This window comes from Fomitopsis serialis (genome assembly GCF_022376445.1).
Source record: "Fomitopsis serialis strain Sig1Antser10 chromosome Unknown B0H18scaffold_20, whole genome shotgun sequence".
Taxonomy (NCBI): domain Eukaryota; kingdom Fungi; phylum Basidiomycota; class Agaricomycetes; order Polyporales; family Fomitopsidaceae; genus Fomitopsis; species Fomitopsis serialis.
The window spans coordinates 129,937-145,072 of NW_025954980.1; the positions used below are offsets into that span (position 1 = coordinate 129,937).

The 15,136-nt window shown below is 59.3% G+C and overlaps 4 protein-coding genes across 4 annotated transcripts; 1 reads left to right on the plus strand and 3 right to left on the minus strand.

Annotated features, from left to right (window-relative positions):
• The first annotated feature begins 1,308 nt into the window (after window positions 1–1,308).
• B0H18DRAFT_208507 (uncharacterized protein) lies at window positions 1,309–3,003 on the plus strand. Its single transcript, XM_048037129.1, has 7 exons — window positions 1,309–1,370; window positions 1,423–1,696; window positions 1,754–1,875; window positions 1,930–2,188; window positions 2,246–2,342; window positions 2,399–2,472; window positions 2,524–3,003. The coding sequence occupies exons 2-7, from the start codon at window positions 1,576–1,578 to the stop codon at window positions 2,787–2,789; spliced, it is 939 nt and encodes a 312-aa protein (XP_047895358.1). The 5' UTR covers window positions 1,309–1,370; window positions 1,423–1,575; the 3' UTR covers window positions 2,790–3,003.
• A 242-nt stretch (window positions 3,004–3,245) lies between these two features.
• B0H18DRAFT_1117410 (uncharacterized protein) lies at window positions 3,246–8,775 on the minus strand (the record flags this gene model as incomplete). Its single annotated transcript, XM_048033579.1, has 12 exons — window positions 3,246–3,953; window positions 4,007–4,704; window positions 4,767–4,784; window positions 4,842–4,904; window positions 6,281–6,308; window positions 6,366–6,479; window positions 6,555–6,787; window positions 6,849–6,909; window positions 6,965–7,083; window positions 7,161–7,316; window positions 7,676–7,826; window positions 7,888–8,775. 12 exons carry the CDS (start codon window positions 8,773–8,775, stop codon window positions 3,246–3,248), a joined length of 3,237 nt encoding a protein of 1,078 aa, XP_047895359.1.
• A 988-nt stretch (window positions 8,776–9,763) lies between these two features.
• Window positions 9,764–10,128, minus strand: B0H18DRAFT_953554 (uncharacterized protein; the record flags this gene model as incomplete). The annotated part of the gene is made up of 2 exons (XM_048042196.1): window positions 9,764–10,024; window positions 10,087–10,128. 2 exons carry the CDS (start codon window positions 10,126–10,128, stop codon window positions 9,764–9,766), a joined length of 303 nt encoding a protein of 100 aa, XP_047895360.1.
• Window positions 10,129–10,359: 231 nt separating this feature from the next.
• Window positions 10,360–15,091, minus strand: B0H18DRAFT_874057 (uncharacterized protein; the record flags this gene model as incomplete). Its single annotated transcript, XM_048040330.1, has 5 exons — window positions 10,360–10,727; window positions 10,789–10,943; window positions 12,740–14,295; window positions 14,345–14,635; window positions 14,693–15,091. The coding sequence occupies 5 exons, from the start codon at window positions 15,089–15,091 to the stop codon at window positions 10,360–10,362; spliced, it is 2,769 nt and encodes a 922-aa protein (XP_047895361.1).
• Between the last annotated feature and the right edge of the window lie 45 nt (window positions 15,092–15,136).

The window sequence follows — 15,136 nt, forward strand, 5'->3', positions numbered from 1 at the left end:
ATGGCGCTCGTCGGCGAGGACCTCGACAACGAGACGAGATCTGCGGCGCGGTCGTCAGCCTCCGGACCAAGGTTGACCACATCCCGCTCTGGGCGCGCGGCAGGGAGCACGCCGAAGGCATCAGCAGCATCGGCCGCAAGATGGGCCAAGCTCCTCGACGTCTCCGCGGCGGACGGCATCGGGCTCGAGTTCCAGGTGCGTGTCCATCCTCTCTGCGCGTGGTGATTCGCAGCCACAGAAACTCACACCTATTGTACTGCATGATAATGCGCAGACGTGTTGTTCATGCGCGAGCATACACCCTCACCTCGACACGAGTCCCCTGCCTCCGTCATCCCACCTTGCTCCCCGTCCTCAGCGCTCCACTGACGAGCTCACCCGGCCCCTCTCGCCCGCCCCCTCAAGTCACGCCGAACTTCGCATGGCGATCCTTGCCCATCGACTCGGCCGAGGCTGCTGGTGTTTCCGCCTCGGCTCTTTACCGTTGCTCCGAGCCGAGTGCGCGAGCCGACGAGCGCGAACCCGTGGCATTTGAAGGACTTAGGAGGACGGCGAAGAAGGTCATGTAATGCTTTTCTATGTATACTACTTCGATACAACTATCATGTTCTGGATCAGGGACAGCTGAAGTGATTAGCCAGTCACCTGAGAAGCCTGTGACTGACTGTGACTAGTGCTGACTGATGCTGACTGATGCTGACTGATGCTGACTGATACTGCTCAGCTGAATGACTAACATGCCATTGCAACAGTATTTAAGGAGGCATGAGTTAGAGGGACATTCAGTAGCACCCTACTATCCACTGAGCAGTAAGTCACTCTTACAGATATTCATATGAGTATACTGAGGTCAAGTACTAGCTTCATCACAGAGGTATACTCTCTGTCATGCTGATCCAATGGGTTATTGACATAGATGTTTAAAGTGACAGTCTCACCAATATGCCAAGGAAACAGAATACTGATGCTATGGAAGCATGTGGGTGTTTTCTTCATACTCATGTAATGGCCCATGGTAACCTGATTACATAGTGGCAACATACCTATCTGCCCCTGAAACTATCAGGATCATTGAGAGCATAAGTGCTGCTGACATCAAAGATTCCAATTCTCCTGTTATATGTCAGATCCTCAGGGAGATAGAGGCTATTCACCAGCCATCAGCTAAAGATGTGAGTCTTTATGAGTTTTCTATGATATATGTCCTCATGCTATAGCTTCAGCTGTCTGTACTGGTGCGCAGGAGTTTAGGCTTACTGCCCAAAGGCACTTCAGCATTCCTGGCTTGGGAAACCCTGAAAACACTACTGAAAGAGAGCCAGTCATCCAGTGGTGTAGTCCAGGCTAGCCATCATGAGAAGAGGACATTGGTATGTCTGGATCTCTCTAACACTGTACAACAGTTAAGGGTTTCAATTTCAGGTGCGCCAGATAGGCCTACTAGGCCACAGCAGTTATGGTCTAGCAGATCTGCTCAGGGCCAGCCCTCATGCCTATATCATTGCTGGTGGCATCAAGCTTAGATTGGTCATTCGCTCCCGCGACCAGGTCCCCCATCTTCCTCTGCACACCCACATGTCAGAATTCACCAATCCAAGACAACCCCATGCTGCCCTGGTTGGGCTGGCTAGTCCCCATGATTACCTTGAAATAGGGACTGAGGAATCAGTGATTATTTTATCTGGCAGTTCTCAAGGTGAGTCAGTATCATTTGGAGGTTTTACATGATTTACACTCATGAATACCCTAGCAGGATATGAGCTTGAGCTAATGTGCATCAGAGGTGTAGCACAACAAGCAGCACTCTCCACCCCTTTGTATGCATGGCTGCATCAAGTGGTTGAGAGTGCATGTAATGAACGCCGGAATGTCAGGGTATGTCTCAGTATGCTGTCAATTAGTATTGTTATTGATGAAAATTTCTTCTAGCCCAGTCATGGTGGACATATGGCCCAAGTTGGACTGAACCGTGGTCCCTGGCATGCCCGTGTGGTAGGCTGGGCCAAAAGCTATACCAGGAACCTGGATCCTTCCATACAGCAATGTCATGATGAAGATGTGATTGGGGCTGTTAGTCTGGTTTGGGCTATGATCAAGGCTGTGGTACCCTCAGAAGCCATCCAAGAAGTTGAGGCATCCCTGGAACAGGCTGAAATGCCCAGGATTGCCACAAGGAATGTGGCTGAAGGTAAGTTGTACACAATGATTTTCACCACAGACCAAAGGCTGATTTGGTATAATCTAGGCAGTGGCTATAAAATCACAGTTGGACAGCAAATATACTCCTTCCCTGCAGCTGAGCGTGGTCCACCAGAAGCATACATGAGTCGTGGATATGTTGCGTGAGTGTTTCTCTCATATGATGTACCAAACATCCTGTGTCATAATCTGGCTGTAGGTGGTCACACATTGATAAAGCCTACTGCAAATTTGCATTCTCCCTCTGTGTGGCTAGGGAGCTTGTAACTACTAGTCAGTCTATTCTCAGCATACCCATTCATAGAAGTCACTCATCAATTGCAGGGTACAATGCCCTCCCTAGTGGTGGTGCCAATTTTGTGGATGTTGGCCTGCGGGTTGTCATCAAACAGGCTGCAGGTACACTGATTGGCTTTAAGGCAGACTATAGTCATGGCACAACATTGGCATATGGTGCTGTCAATCACTCTATTTCTATGGCTTTTTCAAGACCACTGGCACAGGCATGGAAGGATTCACTGTTGAATAAGGGGGTCACATCAGCACCTGGGGCAGGGGAGGGAAATCCTGATGTAGAATTGCCTCAATGAACTATTGTACAGTGTGTATATGCAGTACTTAGTCCATTGAATATCACCGCACAGGATGCATGTAGCCTGACATGGACGGCACGTTGCTACAGGCAGTACCCAGTGGTACTCACTTATCCATGTCGGTGCACATTGCACTTCATCCCATTAGCCCTTTGTGCCACCCTTTTACATGCTGCACGTTAGACCGAGCACATAGCGCAGCGCAACTAACTCACCCTCGACGACGGCCACACCTCTGCCAAGACACGGTCATGCTCTGGATGGCCCGAACTCATTGGCCTCTTCACAGACACGAGCTGGACGTGAGGCACATCGGCCTCTCACTTTTGCGTGGCTGCTGACTTAGGTCGGGCCAACGCGCGTCGTCAGCGAGCGTCGGCTAGGCTTCACACGTAGGCGCAATGCAGCTGGGGGATGAGGGCCATGCTTACGGGTTCTCCGCTGTCATGCTCGTTACCAATCGGATGCAGCGGACAAGTGGCTCCTCCGACACTCGCTACGACTCGAGAAGTCACGCGTCGCTCGATGTAGTACGTCGGCACGACAGCGTCGCGCGTGTTCTCTTCGCGCCCCGCGCTGGTCTACGCCGAACACCTCCATCGCGTCGTCTACCTCCGCCTCACGCGCCGCCTCCGCGTAGATCGCCTTCCACTCCTCCGCGCGCTGGTACCACACGCCCAGGCCGACCTTGACCATCCACTTCTCGAGCGGGATCGGCTCCGCCATGCCCTCGCCGTTGATCCCCCGTCCGAGCGACTCCGGGTTCCACCGCATGCCCAGCGGTCCGCCGCGCTCGCCACGGAGCAGGCGCGCGAGGTCGACGACGAGCTCGTGCGTGCGGTTGAGGCGCATGTTGCGGACGCGCCCGCCCATCGACGGGCCGTACTTACGGTCGTGCGGGTCGACGGTGGAGTAGAACGGCGTCCCGCGGGCGTACGCGCGCGAGAGCCGGGCGACGGTCGTCGTGAGCGGGCGCGTCTGCAGCGTCACACTCAGGAGCGGCCGCCAGAAGGCCGTCTCCGCCAGCGTCGGGAAGTACTCCGCGCGCACCTGCTGGACAGCAGCGTTGGCCGCGGCCGTGTTGCCCACCGAGTTGACGTCAACCTCGCCATCCTCGTCGAGCTTGAAGGCATCTTGCTGGCGAGTAGCCTGTCTCGGCGGCTGCGGGAGCGACACGTCCCGCGCAGGCTCAGGGCTGTGCCCGGGATCCTCACCTCCACCAGTATCTTCTCCTCGCGCACCCTCATGTCCGCCGCGAGGCCCTCCGACAGAATGCCCGCGCTCAGCTCCGACATCAGGACGCCCTCCTCCTTGTGCTCCGCGATGTTCGACCGCTGGCGCTTCCGCTCGATGTAGTACGTCGGCACAACGTCGCCCCGCGTGTTCTCCTCGCGCTGACCGCGCATCAGCACCGTCTGGCGCTCGGGCGTGTCCCACGAGGACACCGGGATCTGCCCACGCTGCCCGCCAGTCGACGCCGCCTGGGGGCCGAGCTGCGAGACCGCGGCCGCGAGCGAGGGCTCCGCCTGCGTGCCCGCGGGGTGCGTGATGACATCCGTGTTCGTGAGCACCTCCGCCGCGTCCAACTCCGCCTGGTCGCGCATGTACTTCCTCCGTGTGAACTGCTTGCCACCCTCGCCATTGTCCGGGCGAGGGGATACCTCGTCCGACGCGGGGAGGTCGTCCCAGGGCTGCTTGAGCGTGCCGACGAGCGGGTGGTCCTCCGTCGGCTTCTTCGCGACTGCGGGATGGAACCCTGTCTCGGGCATGGAGGGCTCAAACCCGCTCGGATGGATGACGAGGCCCTCCAACCGCTTGCGCTTGCGCTCAACGTTGGACGACGGCACGACATCGCCGTCGGCGCCCTGCGACGGCTTGTGCGGGCGGGCCCACGTCGACCCGGGGGACGGCGCTGCTGGGTATGTCCGCTAGGGCGCTGCGGTAGGAGTAGCTCCGTCGCGCCCACTTGCTGACCTGTCAGAGGATCGCGCGCTGGCAAATGTGGTCAGCGTAGTTCGGGGCCGTGCATGTCAGGTGGCATGAACTCACTGCGAGCTACCCTGGCGTGAGCAGTGACGAATCGACAATCGCCAATGGGCAATGACGCGGTGGCTACGAGATAGGTCAGTGTGAGTGAACGTCCTGCTCGTTTCGTACATGCTTAGCCATGCGGGACGTTCACTGTGGGCTCGAGCGGAACGGGAAGCCGTCCGGTGAGGTCCTCGTGGGCACGAAGGCTAGTCAGTCGCACCGTCGCTGATGTTCGGACTTCGCAGATCGCTGGGACTCACTGCCAGGGTGGCACCTCCCAGAAGATCGAGTCGCCGAGGCGTCGTACACGGTTGTCCGAAAGTCGCCACAACGGACGGTGCACGGAAGGCTGTGCAGGCCCGCGAAATGCTGGACGCTGTAGCCAGTATCCAGCTGACGCAGGGGGAAGGGTCGAGTGGACCTTGGATCGTCGGTGAGCCGGGGGTAGTGACAACCTACCAATGGCTGGTACTTGATTGAATAATCAGCACACATGGCCCGGGGATGCTGGGATAGGATAGCACCCCCGTAAAGAGACGCCAGCGCCAGATCCGGCCACGTCGAAGGTCACATACCTATAGAAGCCTTCCGATGTAGATGGTATATCCAGAACATCATGGACATCTACAGCTGACCCGGAACGTTGGTGAGGTACTGATGCTCATGGAAAGCGGGTGACGCACCGATAAGAGCAGCGCGTACGGACCTGTCTGTCGTACCGGTGCCAAGTCTCGATGGGCGTGTCACCCAGTCCAGGACGAGGGACAGCCGACGGGGCAGCACCATGTTCGCGCCCTTTATGATTGGCTCTGTGTGTCGCGCACAGTCACCGCGAGGCCGAATCACTGCTCAAACCAGTGGAGACACTCACAGCGCGTGTCGCGAAGGCTGCGGGACCTCGCGTATTGAACGCTCGGAATCCCCTCCCCTCCCCCGCACAACGTCGATCGCTGGAATGCGTGCCACGTTCATCAGCCAGCTGTTCCCTGGCTACATACAGTGGGATCTTGATCCCCGGTGACATGGGCGCTGGCGAGCAAACTTCGCATCTTAGGTGAGTTCTCCCTCAGTGCATGCAGGGCGAAACTACTCACCATGTGAGAACAGCACCTGTACGGCTCAGCATGCAGTTCCGCACCCCGCTCTCTCCACCTCACTCACGCCTCCGGACCCAGCCCACCTGGCATTGACACCGCCTGTCTGCTTTGGCGGCCGCAACCGTCGCATGCAGCCGCGCAGCCTTTCGGCCTGTGAACGAGTCGACGCACGGCCCTCTTCGTGGTAAGCACCCATGGCAGACTGCGGAATGCTTCCGCCGCATCTGCGCCGCCGCGGGCGTCCATCCTTCGTGTTCAAAGCTCGGGATCCACTCGCCCGTACGTCGACATCCTCCTCCTCCCTCGGACGTCACTTTCCAGTGACGCGTTCTGTCGCGCCTCCACCAGCCAGCTCCCTACCAAGGGATCTGGATCCCCGGACGAGCAGCTATTTCAAACAAGGTCAGTTGTCTCTCACTGTACACGCAGCGCGAAAAGTACTCACGCCCGCATAGCAAGGGGGCCCTCGCCCCACGCCCGAGCCCGGCCTGCTGGAGATCGACACGCTCCGTCCACCGCCCGACGGGCGTGTCCCTCGGGTCGCCAGTGCACAGAAGACCTGGGAAGTAACGCGGCAGATGAGTAGGGCACCGACGTAAGTCTCCAATCATGCATTCATCATTGTCGTACTCACCTTCAGCGAGACAGCCTCGCGCGCTTTCCGGCCATCCGCACGCGCCACCTTCTCACTACCCGCCACGTCAAACAGCCGCACGGGCATCCAGCTCCCCGTAACTCGATCCGCCGTGGCTTCATCGGTTGCGCGGCGATCCGCGAACGCGAGCCACGCGCCGATCTCCAGGCAGTGGCTGAGTCGAGCACGTTCTCGCGGGCGTGCTCGCCGGACGACGATACGTCGTGTCTGCGCTTGTCAGGCAGAGCGGTGGCGGTCATTCGCAGGGAGACGGTGTGGTGAACAAGCAATGACCCGCAGGGAGACAGGACACGAGCGCAGAGGCCATCGTGCCGTGCGAGTATCGTCCCCGGTGCTGTACCATCGAGGTGAGTTCGGTTCCACCTGTCGTGCAGGGCGACTGCACTCACCCTGTCCCGCCTAGGTATATCCGCGCGCTTCGCACCCACTATCCGGCTGTGCGCGCGGCCCGCCTGCATGCGTCGACCGTCTGACAAAAAGGCGCGCGGCGTTTGAGCGTTCCGAGGACCTGCGAAGCAACGCGGCAGACGTGTAGGATGCCAGGTGAGCTGTATCCCACTGTATGTGAGACAATCCCGTGCTCACCTTTGGCCAAGGTAACTCGCTGGCGGGAGCTGGCGGCTTGCGAACGGCACCTCGGGCGCGTCAACGCTAGTGCATTGCAGGGGTACGCCCAACCCGCGCGGGTCGCGGGTAGGGGTACGCGCGGGTAGGGGTCCGGGTAGCGATTTCCGTACCCGCCTACCCGCCCTGCAGTCGTGCGGGTATTGCCAAAAGCGGCAACCCCGCGAGCGCCCGGTCTGCCCCTCTCGAGTTCCACCAGGTCGACTCGCCCACGCCCACGGTCTCAGTCTCAGCGACACGACGCACACGCGCGCGGCGAGCACCCACGAAGACCACGCGTGCGAACGCAATGCAAACGCAGCCGACAAAGCCACCGCGAGCCCGGGCGCGGCGACGAACGGGCGGCAGGCCTGGATGACAAGTGGACGGCGGGCAGGGGTGGATGACTGGCGGGGACGGGCGAGGGCGAGGGCGAGGGCGAGGGCGAGAGTGAGGGCGAGGGCAGGGTGAGTCCAGGCACACGCGCGCGAGCTCACTAACGGCAGGCGCAGGACGTGGCGACGTGCAGCGCGACGCGCATGACGACCGCGGGCACGCAGGGCCAATGCCCTGCGTGTAGGCACGGCCGACGAACAGGCGGCACGAGCGGGCGGGCGGCAACACGTCGACCGCGAGCGCGCTGGGCAACTGCCCAGCATGCAAACACGACCGACGAATGCGCCCAATGCGAGCGGACGCACGGACGCACGGACGCGAGGACGGGCGAGTAGGCGGGCGCGCGGACGAGTAGGCGGGCGGGTGGACGGGCGGCGGGCAGGTGAGTAGACGAGTGAGGGGGGAAACCGGCGAGCTGGCGGTGGGTGAGTGGGCGAACACAGGGTGCGTCGTCACGCAGCACGACACACATAACCACGGCGAGCACTGGATCGACGAGCGGATGGATCGACGAGCAGACGGGCAACCACAAGTGCGATGGACGAATGCCCAGCGCATAGATACGGCCGACAAACACACGCGCCGCGAGGCGGGAGAACGAGGCGGCAGGCAAGCTGGCACGGACGGGGATACGGTGCGGACGAGCACCACGCGCATACCGACCACGAGCATGCTGGGCGAATGCCCAGCACGCAGACGTGGCCGATGAACGCCGGGCGGGCAAACGGGCGAGCGAACGACGAGCGGGGGTGGGCACACCAAGGAGGCGGGAGGGCGCGCGCGCGGCGCGTACAGACGGGAAGCACGTGAACCCTCCCGTCTGCGGGTGCGGAGCTGTCTGGGAACGCGCGGGCGGATGGCAGGAACGCGCGAGCCCGCGTGCGGAGGACGGCGAGCGGGGAGGATGGAGGCGGGGGCATGGCAGCGAGGACGTGTACGTGTACCGTTGACCCACCGGCTTGCCCGCACACTCGCGACTCAACGCAAGACAGCCTCCCGCTCCACTTCGCTGGAAGTCGATATGTGGGAAGCTGACAGTGATGCAATGGGGCAAGTCACGATCGACCGCGGCGTCGACGCTGGGCTCGCCGGAAGCCCACACGTCGTGCCGTCGCCCGTCGGGCAGCAGTCGGTGGGTGTGGCGATCATCCGCAGGGAGACGAGCTACGATCGCGGGGGCCGCCGTGTCATCCGGTGTCATGGCTTTCCGTGCGAGTCCACCGGAACCCGCTACGTTGTGTCTTTATTGGTCAGACACACAGGGTAAGTCGGCTCTGTTTGCCTGCAGAAAAAGCTCTATTAGTGCTGAATCCGCTGAACTGATGCCGTCCCCGTTACGGTGTGACCTGCTATGGTCTCGTCATGCCTGGCTGATGGGCCTCCGGTGTCGCTTCAAGGTGGGCTGCGATCCCCCCATGCTATGAGCTCCCAAGTGAGTTTGTGACAGCGACGACGCATGCTGGCCTGACCGCAGGCGGCCCCCGCGCATGGATGAGAGCACGGTGCACCCCGCGTCCATCTTGTGTCCATGTGCGAGTACAGGCATAGCCTGACATATGGGTCTATGGTCTGGTGGTAAAGCTTCCCGTCTCTGAATAAGGATGGCCGGCTGTACTGCGGGGCTGTAAGTTCGAGTCGGAAGTAGGGCAGAATCTGTAGGGCTGGCTGTCTATATGGGTACATCGCTGCTGTGAGTAATAATATAGGGTATTTTGGTATGATTTTCTACGTGGCTGTCTTCGCAGTGGCCTGCACACCCAGGCTCCGGGAGCTGCTGGGCGATGTAAGCCAGTAGAATAGCGATGTGGTCGGCCGATCCAATACACACGAAGATCAGCCCGAGTATAGTTCTCATAGCATAAGTAAGGGCATGCAGCCGACATGGTCCATGCAGTACCGTAGAAAGTCCCAGCCTAATCCTGGTACAGGTAAACAGATGGTGTCCGCGGTATAATGCTCGCCCAGGGACCAGCTGTGCCCGGCCGTCCCCAGGACAGGCGAGGCTGTGGTGGCACCTGTCAGTATTGAAAAAGTCCAATGTCAGGGGGAAGGGGTATCGTAGGCGACGTGTCGCAGGAAGAAAAGTAGGGTGAGGGGGGGGTGGGCGATGGGTCTTCCTTACAGGCCGAAACAGGAGAGAAGGGGTATCGTAGGCGTGTCGCGGGAACTGCCTGCATGGGCGAGCCCTTCTAGAGGAAGGTATGGCCACCGATGCTGCCCAGGATTTCGAGGAGCAGCCAGTTCTGTATGGCTGCCCTGAGCGACCCTGGCATGCCCGCAGCCGCTGTATCTGGGCCGTAGGAAAGCTCGGCGAGCCGGTGGAAGTAGCTGGCGGGGATCGCTGCCTCGCGGAAACACGTTCTCCACGAGATGCGGCCCTCGTCGATGCAGTGCTGCCGGATCGCGTTGCTGCAATAATACTGTGAATCGGTGTCGCCGACGATCCACACCTAATAGTCTGTCAGCACAGGCATGCATACTGCCATTGACAACTCGCCGTAAGCCTCTCAACCGGGTCCACTGTCTCGCTGCCTGTGATGGCCAGGTGGAACATGCGAGGGCGGAAGAAGGGTTCGCCGGCCTGTGATAAGTCGATTGCATCGCTAAATGTCGCCTTGGCATCGTCCAGCCGAGCCTCACATCAGGAAAAACCCTCCCTCGGAATTACACAGTACAGAGGGGTATTCTTCGAGTTCCACAGAATACGACGAATAGTTGCATATGGTCGCACCAATTGTAGTAATATCAATTCATTCCTCGTATTTGACGTAGTAATAAAGCCCTACTAGTACAGGTTGTAGAAGCTATGGGAATCTTTATATTGGTTAAGGTAAAATGTCGCGCACTCGTTCAAAATGTTCTCGCTTGTCCAATGTACAGGTACTGGCCCACCCCACTTCGGATTGAGATGAACACTCCGTTCAATCAGTGAGAGCGGAACTACCGACCCGATTGCCGCCGCACCCGTCAGTGTCGTCACCTTGTACATCTGGTAGCGTGGGTCCGGAGCAGCGGCGAATTTCGACAGCCACTCGACGTAGACAAGATGTCGTGGTAATTCCGGGTTGCGCGTTCTTGTGGAAGAAGAGAAGAGCAAGGGTGATGCTTTCTCGGGGATCGAGAAGATGACCCGCACCCGTCCCACACGCATATCTACCACAACATCGGACATACATGTAAGTATTGCTAGAGACCAAAGTAGAGGAAATCATACCAGCAAGGCCATTGCGAGCTTCTGCGTTCTCGCTTTGCCGAACACGTACGAGTGCGGTGTCGAAGCGCGCCGGTATGAGCACTTCATCATTCTGACCTATTTGACGAGGTCGCGCATGGATCGAATCGAGGGTCTCTTTACCGTGATACTTGACACTAGCAGGCTGCCCGTGCGCCGCACAGGTAATCCTGCGTCGCTGAAAACATCCGTCGTCGGCGCCAGACTCGCTCAGTACTAACCTGCAGTGCCGGGTGACGTGCCAGTCGTTGGAAGCCTCAGTCGAGCAGAATGGACTTAAATACAACATGATTGAGCTACGCAGCAACTCCCTATACCCGTACGCGACCCGAGTTCACCGCGGGTGTTGGCGTTGAACCTTAGCTCACCGCGGGTGCAGGGTGGGCGGGTTCTGCCCATCTCCACCCTGCTCGTGCCGCGACAGCACCCGCTGTCGGCCGTTTACTCGCCGGCTGTGTCTGCATGACGCTCGCGGTCTGCATATGCTGCACGCGCCTCAGCCCTGCCCACGGTCCTCGCTCACCCTCCTGCCAGTGCTCGCTCGACCGTCTCTTCAATGCTCTCTCGCCGATCCGCTAGCTCGTCCTCCTGCTTGCCCGCCCGTCCGCTCGCCCTCCCACTTACCTACCCGCTTTCCCGCCTGCGCGCCTGCCCGCGTGTGCATTCGCCGGCGGTGTCTGCATGCTGGGCATTCGCCCGGCGCGCTCGCGGTCGGCGTATGTGCTGTGACCTGTCCCCTCGCCAATGCGCTTGCCCGTCCGGTTGTCCGGCCGCCCACTAATCGGCCGTGTTTGCATGTGGGCACTGGCCCTACACGCTCACGTCCCGGCCCTGGCTATCGTCGCTGTCTCCCGTCTCTCGCTCACTGCGCACGCGCGCGGCCCGTTCGCCGGCTGCGCCTGTGTGTTGGGAATTGGTCGCGGTTGCCGTGCGCGTCGGGGCCGCCTGCGTGCACGCCAGCCCGCTCCGACGCTCGGCTGCTTGTGCCCACTCACCCGCCTGTCTACCACCCTGCGTGCGCGTTCGTCGACCGTGTGTACCTACTGGGCATTAACCCTACGCGTTCGCGGTGGGCGTGTGTCGTATGCGGCGCCCTGTCCTCGCTTATTCGGGTGGTCTATGCGCGTGCTGTCCGGTTGTCAGCCTGAGCTGCATACTCGCCGGCCTCCCGCTCGTCCACTCACCTGCCCGCCTGCCCGTCCACCCGCCCATATGCCCTCCTGCCCGTCCCCTCTCCTACCGCACCGCCCGCTTTCCCACCCATCCGCACCCGTACCTCTCTTCCTGCCTGCGTGTGCAATCGCCGGCCGTGTCTGGGTGCTGGGCATTAGCCTTGCACACTCGCAGTTGGTGTGTGTGTTGTCGCCTGCCCGCTCGCTCTCCTGCCGCAAGTCCACCCGCCCGCCCGCCATCTGTCTTTCGGCAGTCTGTATGGCTATTCGTTCGTGTACCGGAGGGGAGAAAAGTGGAGATGGCGGAATACGCACCCGCCGAGCTGCTTGTCCTCCTCCGCGCACGTCGTCGTGGCGGTGGCCGTGCTGCACTCGTCGATTGTGTTTGTGTGTGGGACACCGGCCATGCCTGCTCGCAGTCGCCGCGCACGATGTGATCCACATCACCGCACCCTGTGCCTGCGTTAGTGGGCTTGCTCGCGTGCATCTGCACTCACCCGTTGGCACTCGTCCTCGCCCGTCCTCGCCCGCCGTCGCCCACCGCTCGCCATTCCCCCCGCCGCCTCTACTGCGCTGAAAAACGTTGTCGTCGACGCCATGCGCAAGTTGGAAGGTGAAGAGCACGCGGGGTCTTCTAGCATCGCCCTCAGCTGTGCGGAGGAGAGTGCGGAGAGCAGAACAGAATAAGCGAGACGATTAGGCTACCGGATACGGAAAGAGCGGAAGCGCCGGCGTCCAAAAGCGGGACCACTCTCCTTTACTATATAAGATTGCGGAACTTGATTTTATGGAAGACAGGTAGAGTCGCAAATGGAAACCGTACGTGGTGTGCCTGAGCTTCGATCTCGTTTCGTGTTAGAGCTGGATTGTTGAACTCCACCACGAAGCGAGCAAGAGCAGCCCTAAGATGTGTTGCGCCATAGCCCTGAGAAGACACAAGCTCGGCGACAGGGACTGCCTTTCGACTAGGATGCTTCGCCATGAGATGATGTAACGGACACGCCATATCTGGCGGCCGCCAGTGTATCTCTTGACGGGCAGCGATGAGATCATGCTGCTCACGTTGCACTCGTAGGAGACGCCATTCAACGTAGTTGGCGTGCTGCAGCACCTTCTCGCGCCTTTCGAGCCACTTCGTCATTTGTGGGAATTCGTCCTTATGGTTCGTTGCACGGTAGGCCTCTTTCGCGAAGTCAATATGGAGTCGCTCGGTGGACTCTGTGTTGTAATTGTCGGTCGTACCGTAGAGTTTGATCGCGCGGACGTAGTGCGTCATCATGTGAAGCTTCGGGAGGAGGAAGTGATCTCGTATGCCAAGCCGGATGAAGACGTCCTTATTCGCATGGAATTCGGACAGTGAGCGCTCGAGTGCAGCCAGAGTTGCGCCTGAATGGACCGAGTATTGCGCCATATACACGAAGTCCAGAAGGGCTTTCGTAGCACTGAACAGGTCCGCGACTGACTCACCACCAGGCAGCTGAACATCGACCAGAAGGCCAAGCATGAACCGTGCCATCTGCTTGTGTTCAGTACCTGTAACACGCGTTAAGCCGGTGATTCCTTTATGGAATATGCGGATGGTGTGGTTAGGTGGTAGTCGCCGAACCCGCGCGTCGATCTCGTCCTCGCCGACAATACTGGTGAGCCAAGCAAGCAAATGTTTGACAATCCCTTGATAGAGCTGATGTAAGATGTCGGGCGTGATCGACCGATAGATGTCGACGTAAGGGAGGTTCTCCCAAAATGGATGTTGGATTGGCTTAATGCCGGCGGCGTCACAAGCCTTGTTGTAATCGGCTGTACCATAGAGACCTAGAGTGGCGAAAACCTCGTCGACATCGCGATAGTCGGACAAGCATGGGTAAGCCCCGAGGTCGTCGTGAGAGCAATGACAGATTGGACACTCGCCGGTGTATGTTCCTGTTACGAGGACTTGTTCGGGATAGTCCCCGACGTACACGGCGAGGATTGGATGGCAGCGCCGCTGTATACCGTCGCCGCTGGTCATGGGGATACCTTCTACACCAGCTTTCTGCAAAGGTTCCATGATCATCGACATACATGCATGGAAGACGTTCGCCACAGTCCGACGCCGGGCTGCTTTGTTTTTGATATGTTCGAGGCGGCTCGTTGGAAGGTAAGCGAGGAGAATTTGCCCGCGATGTGACGGCTTGCGGCGGATCTCCTTCGGAAGGTTGCCAATCGTAAGATAGACTGGGTATGCAGTCTTGTTTCGGAACGTTGTCAATTGAGTCTTATCTGATGATATGATGATGGGAATAACTGTTGCACCCGGCGTTTCCTTCTCGAGTATCTTCTGCATGTACATTCAGTGAAGTTTGAGGAGATCGAAGAGATGAATGCACCTGTGTCGCCCACCACCACTCTCCAGTATGGAGATCATGGTACAAGCGGAGCGTCTTGTCCGCATCAGCATAGTGGCGCTCTGGCGCGATGCATAGATATGCCGCATGCTCGGGGTCACCGTAGAGCGCACGGATACACTCGAGAATGTCACGGCAGAACATCTCAAAGTGCTCGCCTCCGACGCATGCCTCAAAGCGGTGGAATGCGGGCCGTCGGTTTGGAAGCCCCTCGTCAATGATCTTGTTCAGCTCGTCGCTATTTTTGTATGACAAGCCCAACAGTTCGCGAACCTAGTAAGAACCCCTTGATGAGTTTGGGATAGAGCATGACTGACAGAAGGGACAGACCTCTTCGATAGCGAGAAGATCGGAGAACGCAGTTGACCCTGACCCACGAAGTTTAGCCCAGCGCGCAATCTCCCAGTCCAGACGTGAAGCGAATGGTGCATAAGGATTAACTGCATCTGGATCAACCTTGCCTTCGTACGAGGTGTAGCCAGAGCGTGGTAGCTGCCCTGGTTGAGAGGGCTTGCCAGCCTCGCCACCGAATGGGACGATGTGCTCGGGTGGTTCGCGGATCTGCGTATGCTCTGCGGGGTCGACTCCACCCGGGCCTGCTGCAACACCCTGTCCGTCTTGGGTAGCAGGTTCGTGTCCGGCTTCTGAGTGAGCAGTGGAAGTTGGTTCGGGTGTGCGACGACCTAGAGGTGCAGGGGGAAGCTGATGCCCATCTCGCTCGGTCTCCATTGTGGGCTGGACAACATCCTGCCCGACAGCGTCGTCGTCGTCGTC